The sequence below is a fragment of the Chelonoidis abingdonii genome, chromosome 2 (genome assembly GCF_003597395.2).
Source record: "Chelonoidis abingdonii isolate Lonesome George chromosome 2, CheloAbing_2.0, whole genome shotgun sequence".
Classification (NCBI taxonomy): domain Eukaryota; kingdom Metazoa; phylum Chordata; order Testudines; family Testudinidae; genus Chelonoidis; species Chelonoidis abingdonii.
The window spans coordinates 64,142,587-64,150,588 of NC_133770.1; the positions used below are offsets into that span (position 1 = coordinate 64,142,587).

At 44.2% G+C, this 8,002-nt stretch overlaps 1 protein-coding gene across 1 annotated transcript in view; it reads left to right on the forward strand.

Moving 5' to 3' along the window:
* The window catches only part of KLHL7 (kelch like family member 7), a 51,476-nt gene that overhangs the window by 10,277 nt on the left and 33,197 nt on the right, over positions 1-8,002 (forward strand). The window contains exon 2 of the mRNA XM_075061993.1: positions 7,397-7,499. Within this exon, the coding sequence (XP_074918094.1) occupies positions 7,397-7,499 (103 nt within the window). The remainder of the gene's footprint in view (positions 1-7,396; positions 7,500-8,002) is intronic.

An 8,002-nucleotide genomic window follows, 5' to 3' on the forward strand; every position in this document is an offset into this window, starting at 1 on the left:
AATGTGGCTGGAACATGAGACTGGATGAGTTTGCACCAAAAACAGTATGCAGCATTCTGGGGTTTTGAGTACATAAGCCATGACCTCTTCACTTTTTCACCATTGGGGATTTCACGCCAATAATGTGTTGGATGGAAACTTCTGTTTTCATTGTCATTTGAGATGGAGATATGGATGCTGCAGTAGCTGCCAGGTCACCTGCACTCTGACTAACTGGAAGATCAGGCATCTCCTCACCACTCATATCCTCACTGGGGCCGGAAGGCTCACTGTGAAGATTTGTGTCTATGTATCACAGGAGAGCTCCTTCCTGGTTAGATAAAAAAGCTTCCTTTGCTTGCTTGCTTTTTCTGAATGCTGCCCCAGAGGGGTGTTTTCTTCTTTCACTCATGACTGCTGTTCTGTGCCAGCTATATTGGCTCTCAACACTCAATTGAAGGGGACAAATAAACTGACTAGTAGCAGGGCTTGAGCGAGGGAAGACATCGGCGTCTTAAGGGCCTGACTGGTTCCTACTACTTCAGTTGACTGCCTGTTCTCCTCAAGTGTGTTCAGGGAAGCAGCAGGAAGCTCCCTGAGGAGCTGATGTTAATCAGTCCAAGCTCCTGGGGTGCTAGAGAGGTACATAAGAGGCTCCTCCTCCTCACTCTCCCTGCTGCTTTCTGTTATTCCCTCTCACCTTTTTGCCTCCTGCCTGTTAAGTCGCTTGTGCCTTCCTTCCTCCAGCACAGCACTCCACCATCTCTGTGCATCTAGAACAGACAGAATACATATGCACCAGGAGCAGACACAGTTTTCTACACTCTGGGTCCTAGTGGTGTCCCCCTCTCCCCCACCCCCCCACAGTCTGGCACCTGAGGCAGCCACCTCAGTTTGTCTCATGGTAAGGCCAACCCTGAGCTACGAAGTTTTCCTCTATTCTTTTGAATTCCTAAATGCTGGTGCTAGCCTTGTCTTCAGGTTGATCATCCTCCTAGGCCAATAACCTGATGGATATCTAGGCTGACTGTCCAAAATCATGACCCTGGAAGTGGCTTTCAGACAAACTGGCAGAATTCAAGATGTGCCAGTCATTACTGGAAAAAGATCAAATTATTGCAGGCTTGGTCCAAGAGCATCCAGAATAACCATAATGACTCCTTGATGCAAAGGAAGACCTATTTATTTTTTCTGTGAGAAAGTGAAACATAAAAATGTAGGACTGGAAGAGATCTTGATAGATCATCTGGTCAGGTGGTTCCTAAACTTGTTCCGCCGCTTGTACAGAGAAACCCCTTGCGGGCTGGGCCGGTTTGTTTACCTGCCGTGTCCAGAGGTTCGGCCAATCGCGGCTCCCATTGGCCATGGTTCACTGCTCCAGGCCAATGGGAGCTGCTGGAAGCAGCGCGGGCCGAGGGACATACTGGCCGCCACTACCAGCAACTTCCATTGGCCTGGAGCTGCAAACCGTGGCCGCTGGGAGCTGCGATTGGCCAAACCTGCGGATGCGACAGGTAAACAAACCAGCCTGGCTTGCCAGGGACTTTCCCTGTACAAGCAGCAGAACAAGTTTGGGAACCACTGATCTAGTCCATTCCCCTGCACTGAGGCAGGACTAAGTATTAACTATAGAGCCCTGCAAATCAGTGGATATCCGCGGTCCACATTTGCAGATCACGGATCAGATGCAAATACAAATTTTGTATCCATGCAGAGCTCCAATTATCTAGACTGCGGTAGTCAATTATTTTTTGTCAAGGTCCAAATTTTTTGGACAAGGTAAACTCAAGGTCCAGACTCCAGAGACAATAAGATAAAAATGATTGACCTGAAGACATCTAACTTGCCCAGGGGCTTGTCTATACTGGCACTTTACAGCGCTGCAACTGTCTCGCTCAGAGGTGTGGAAAAACACCCTCCCCCCTTGAGTGCTGCAAGTTTCAGTGCTGTAAAGTGCCAGTGTAGACAGAGCACTGTCGCTGGGAGCTATTCCCCTAATGGACATGGTTTTTTTTAGAGCACTGGGCTCCCAGCTCTGTGCAGTGACACAAGCCACGCATGGCAGCCTCAGATCCTACCCCATTTATGCCAATGTCTACTATGTTAGGCATCCAGTCTCTGCTAACTTTTTTGGTGAAATCTGAAATGAAGCAGGCATTTAAGATTTAGGCCATCACTGCGTTTTTGGGGGGAACGTAGATCAGTGTTCATATCACACTACCCATCGTTACACGACCCAGGGAAGCTAATGATCCAACCAGTGGACCAAATTTGGTTATGAATCCTGGTCACATGCCTCCTGAGGCACGTTGTGCATATTCTAAGACTTAGATTTCTGTAATTGTCTTTCCCTCCTCACTGAGTAATGGACCTACCTTGACCCTCGTCTTCCTCTTACTTCTCATGTGTTTGTAAAATACTTTCTTGTTACACTTTCTGTCTCTACCTAGCTTAACCTTGTTTTGTGCCGTGGCCTTTCCAGTTTTGTCCCTACATGCTTGTGGTGGTGTTTTATATTCATCCTTTGTAAGTTGATCTAGTTTCTACTTCTTGTATGACTCTCTTTTGAGTTACAGGTCATTGAAGATCTCCTGGTTAAACCACATGGTGTCTTCCCATACTTCCAGTCTTTCCTATGCAGTGGGATAGTTTGCTTGTGTGCCCTTAATAATGTCTCTTTAAAAAACTGCCAACTCTGTTTAAAACAACCAGCCAACTCCACAAAAGCAAACTTAATTCTAGGATTCAAGTGCCTTTGAGGTTGTGGATAGGAAGCCAAAACCACAGCTGACTCAACAACCAGAGGTAGTGTGGTGACTGGAACTGGGGCATGAACAGCCCTTTGTACTAGGTGCAATACTATGTTTACTAGTAGAAGGTAAATACTCCTCCAGCATGAACCTTCCCAAAGGCCCAGTCCAACTCCCACTGATTTATATGGGAGTTGGATCAGGCCCCAGATTGCCAAAAACTGACGTCAGGCTAGTGAAACAATTTACTTTTGACCTTCACATCTTTCCCACTGTCCCTTTCCGCTCTCATTGCCCCATCATCTGTGTATTACTGTGGTGGGCCAGAAGTTATGAATTCATGTTGTAGAAGTCAGTTTTTCCCCCCACACTACTTATACTTGTTTTTTCCAAATAACCAAAAAAGGAAGAGTAAAAGCTTGCTTAAAAGGAGTCTGTATACTGAGTTCTGGTACTCAGTGCAAATTGAATTAATATGTTCAGCAAACTAGTCCATTGGCAGACTAAAAGTATTGTATCTGGTTGTCCACATGTATGCTTTTGTTTGTTCTCATTTGGATAAACCATTTTTCAGTGTACCTTCACATCCATAATTCAGAGGATGTACCTTTCAGTTCTGATAATGTAGTACTGGTGGAGAACATCTGGTGTTAAGGTGGTTTTTATTGTTTATGTAGAGTGCCATTCACTCACAATACCAATCTGAGACCACTGAATGGTGCTGTCCCTTGTTTGTAAGCAATTTGAGGCAGGAAACATCTTCTCAATACATGTACATACAATGCCTAGCACTATGAGGTCCCAGTTCTTGATTGAGGCCTCTAGATGCTGCCACAACACACAAAAATAGTAATGTATTGGCATATGGGTGCATGGTGCTTTATTATAGCAGAGCACCAGCACCACTGTAGTTATGACTGAACATCACTTTCAGGTCTAAGGCTGACTCAAAATGTGTTTAAAATCTGCATGGTTACTCAGATTATCTTGAAATTTTCAGTGACACACGAGGGTGCCAGGTAATGTTAGTACACCAAGTTAGAGGTCATCTGAGCAAAGCGTTCCTTAGATGTTGTATTTTGGGGGGGGAGGGAGTAGGTGGTACATTTTACAAAATCTAAGCTTCTGGGTTTTGCCCATGCTTAGGGCTCAGACTGTGGCTCTTGTCCTCCCCTCAGACTGATCTCAGTCACTTGGGATTTAGTTCAGCTAGTGCAAGATACTCGGTGCCCCTTTGGAGGTTTATGCTGTAGAGCAGTGGTTTCTAAATTGGTGTCGCTGTATCCCTGAGGGTCCACCATGGTTTATGCGGGGGTCTGTCCCTTGAACCAGGGCTGGAACATGCTGGAGGACACCATTTTGTTCTCAAAATAGTATCTTTGGGGGATGGGAGGGAAGGGAGTTTGGGAACTACTCCTGTAGAAGATATTCAGGGTTAAGTTAGGAAAGTAGGTGGAGCCAGAGAAAATGAAATGCACATGTGCAGCAAGACTAAGGGCTAGTCTACACTGGCAACACTAAAGCACAGCAGTGCTTTAACGTGGCTTGTATGGTTGCAGCACAGTGCTGGGAGATAGCTCTTCCAGTACTCTAAAAAACCCTCCTCCATGAGGTGCATAGCAAGAAAGTTGCAGCATTGTAAATTGCCAGTGTAGACAAGCCCTAGGGCTCTGCTGAAATGAGGATTTGCACTGTATTTTCACAGTAATTTGATGGCTCAAGGGAACTGCTGTGGCCGTTGAATCTGAGCTGCACCCATGCACTGTAAATTCAAACCCTATCCCTGGCAGAAATCTGTCGGCATGTTGCCACTGTCTGCCTCTCTCAAGGGGGCTTATATATTTTGGGGAAATAAGCCCTGAGTAGTACAGCTAATTTAAAAAGGGGTCTAACTTTTCTGGGAAGTTTCTCTCGCTGCCCTTCCACATATGAGCTGGCAACTGGGGGACCCTATCTCTCTGTGGGAGTCTGAGCCCCATCTCCCAGTACCCTGTGGGTGAGGAGTTGAAAACAGGCGTGTTTGGAGCATGCACCAGGCACAAAGTGCTGAGACTGGGGGTGAGAATGGGATTGCTCCCTTCATAGCACAGGCTCGTGAGCACTGACACTGGGGAAGGGGGGTGAGAATACCTACTGCAATGAATCGAGCAATTCACGCCTCTCAGAGCTGTTGTTTCAGGCAGTATTCATCCCCATGATGTGCTGTCCTGCTGAGAACCTCTCATTGCACAAATGGACCACATAGCTTTTTATTTCCACTCCAAGTTTTACTAATTTAGATAATTTTATTTCTGCATTTCCCTTGCTTCAGCTAATGGTGGCAGGGCAATGTTCTTAATGCTGTATTCAGTACACAGAGTAGAACAGCTCAAAATTTATCAAATGTGTGGTCTGTAAAGTAAACTCTTACGCATGCAATTGTAGTTAGTCAGTGGTTAACCAAAGGACTCCGTGGAGCTACTCACATGAGTGAAGCTACCTGCTTAAGAATTTGAAAATTAGAACCTTGAGTTGTAACTATTGTCTGATGCTCTAGAACAGAGGCACCGACTTCCTCTCTTTCTCGTAGGTGCTTGCCTCCGGCCCTGCCCCCACTCCACCCCTTCCATGAGGCCCTGCCCCTTCCCACCCCCATTTCAACCCCATTCCCCAGAGTCCTCACCCCAACTCTTCACCCTCCCTGCCCCTATTCCAACTCCTTCCCCAAATCTCTGCCCTGGCCCCACCTCCTCCCCTGAGCGCACCATGTTCCTGTTCCTGCTCCTCCTCCCTCCTGGAGTGTGCTGGGAGATAGGTGGAGAAGCGGGGATGTAGTGCGCTCAGGAGAGGAGGAAGAGGTGGGACAGGAGGAACTTGGCTGCCAATGGGTGCAGAGCACTCACTAATTTTTCCCTGTGGGTGCTCTAGCCCTGGAGCACCCATGGAGTCGACGCCTGTGCTCTAGAACCATTGAGTGGGAATGAATGAGTGTGGAAATATTTCTCATCCCATAAAACTACCAATTTTAATTAAAAGGAGACATTATCAGGATTGGGAGGCTCCAAATATGGACATCTTAAATTGCTCTAACAAGCGTGTGTGCAATACAGGAAAGAAGGCTCTGTACTGAAGCTGAAATCAGTTTCCCTCTCCTAGAGGGCTGTATTTAGTTTTGTTTGTGTTCACGCACTCCTTCCATCTCTGGGGTGGAGGGGGATGGGTGGAGGTGAAGGAAAGCATTTTAAGAGGAAAAAATTAACGACCATCTTTGAGTGAAAAATCTGACTAAGAAATAAGACCTGTTTGTATAGAAGTCCCTCCTCTAGGTAAATTTCAAATGACAGCATTCTTATTTTTCAAAACAAAGCAGGGAGTGGTAGTTCACAACAGGTCATGTTTCCCGTGTTGTGCAAAAGTGTTGGCAGCTTTTAATATCGTCACTAAAAATCTTGGCTTTGGTTCCTTCTTGGACCCTACCATCTGAATTAAATGCAGAATATTACAGTTATGCTTGTCAGAAGTCAGACAGCATTTCTGTTTGAGCCAAATGTGTTTAAGAATTTCGAATTCATCTGTAAAAGAACTTGCTCTGAAGTTTTGCCTACAAGGCCTTGGGTTTGGAACTTCTTTTAAGACCAAATTTGGTCGTTATTGCTTAAGTATTTTAAGCTACCGATGTGCAAAGGGACCTCTTTCTGCTGTACACTTGTTACTCAAACAATGTTTGTTTGTTTTTTTGACATATGCATTATTTTTAGGAATCTGTTATTGTAGCTGTAGGTGCTTCTGTTCTGTGTTATTTCCTGAGTGAGCCAAAAACTACTAAAAGAGCATTTAGGGATCTGACTGGAACTCAAATAATCGTTTATTTAACCTATCATTCTGTTTTCCCTATCTAGTTCTAACTATGCACACTTCCTTCCCACTATATTAATAGGTTGTTTTGGTTTAACTTTTTTGCAATAAGGGAACTTCATGTACCTCAGAATGAAGTTCTAATGCTAGACAGCAATATTAGTGAATTCAATAAGAACCTGATGCTGTATGTCCTCGGTTCCCATTGAAGTCTGACACAAGTCAGTGGTCATGTTCTTAAAGTCAGTTTTAAAGGGATGCCAACTTTAATTCTGTTTATATATATATATATTCCACCCCTACTCACTATTCTTGCTCCAACAACTTTTCCAGTTTTATAGGTGCTTTCTCTTACTGTCACTGTGTGAAAGGTCACACAAATGGGAAAACTGTCTGACTAGACATTCAGTGTTGTCAAAATATACCAGGTAACCAAACTGAGTAAACAGAATTCTCAGAACAGTGATGTTACTTAGACAATGGCAGGTAAAAAAAAATTTCTTTGTGGAAACTTTTAAACTGACAACTGGCCCTTTAACTTGCATATTTTTGAGTTGAAGCTTGGGTGATCTATTTGTCTCCAATATAAAGGTGCATTATTGTCTTGCTAAACAGGGTAAACCAAGATTGATATGTAAGCCTTAACTTTGATCGTCCCTTCACCTTTGTTTGGCATATCTAAACTACTAATTGTTCTTATGTTGTTTACTTTACCGTAATGTGATGAGCCTGCTAGCTGGAGAGCAGAGAAAGCAATGGATTTCTGAAAACTTTTTTTATAATAATAATCTGGTGTGTGTTTCTCACAAAGTTGATCTTTACTTTTTTATTAGAAAACTCTCTGTGATGTCATTCTCATGGTACAGGAAAGAAAGATCCCAGCTCATCGTGTTGTGCTTGCTTCAGCCAGTCACTTTTTTAACTTGATGTTTACTAGTAAGTCTTCTCAAAATTGGCTTATTTTAATGTTTTTAATATTTAAAATAAAAAGTTAACAACTTTTTGCCACAGGTCTCTGAAGAAGGTAATCGAGACTGACTCTTAAACAGTCGGAAGGAAAGCTCTTGTACTTTCCTCTCTCCTTAATTTTGCTCCTTCTCTCATGCAGCGCTGCTTTTTACCCTTTTTATCTCCTCTTGTTAAAGTCAGTGGGGCTACTCATGTGATTAAGTATCTTCCTGTGGAACTCCTTGCCAGAGGATGTTGTGAAAGCCAAAACTATAACAGGGTTCAAAAAAGAGCTGGGTAAGTTCATGGAGGATAGTGGTGTCATAGTATTCTTTCCTCAATTTGAACCTTAGAGTCCAAAAAATGAGGTACTAGTATGAATTCCTCTGAGCTTAATTACCAGCTTAGATCTGATACGCTGCCACCAATCAGGACTCTGAGTGCCTGATAAACTCTGGTCTCCCCAAAACCTTCCCTGGGGACCCCCAAGA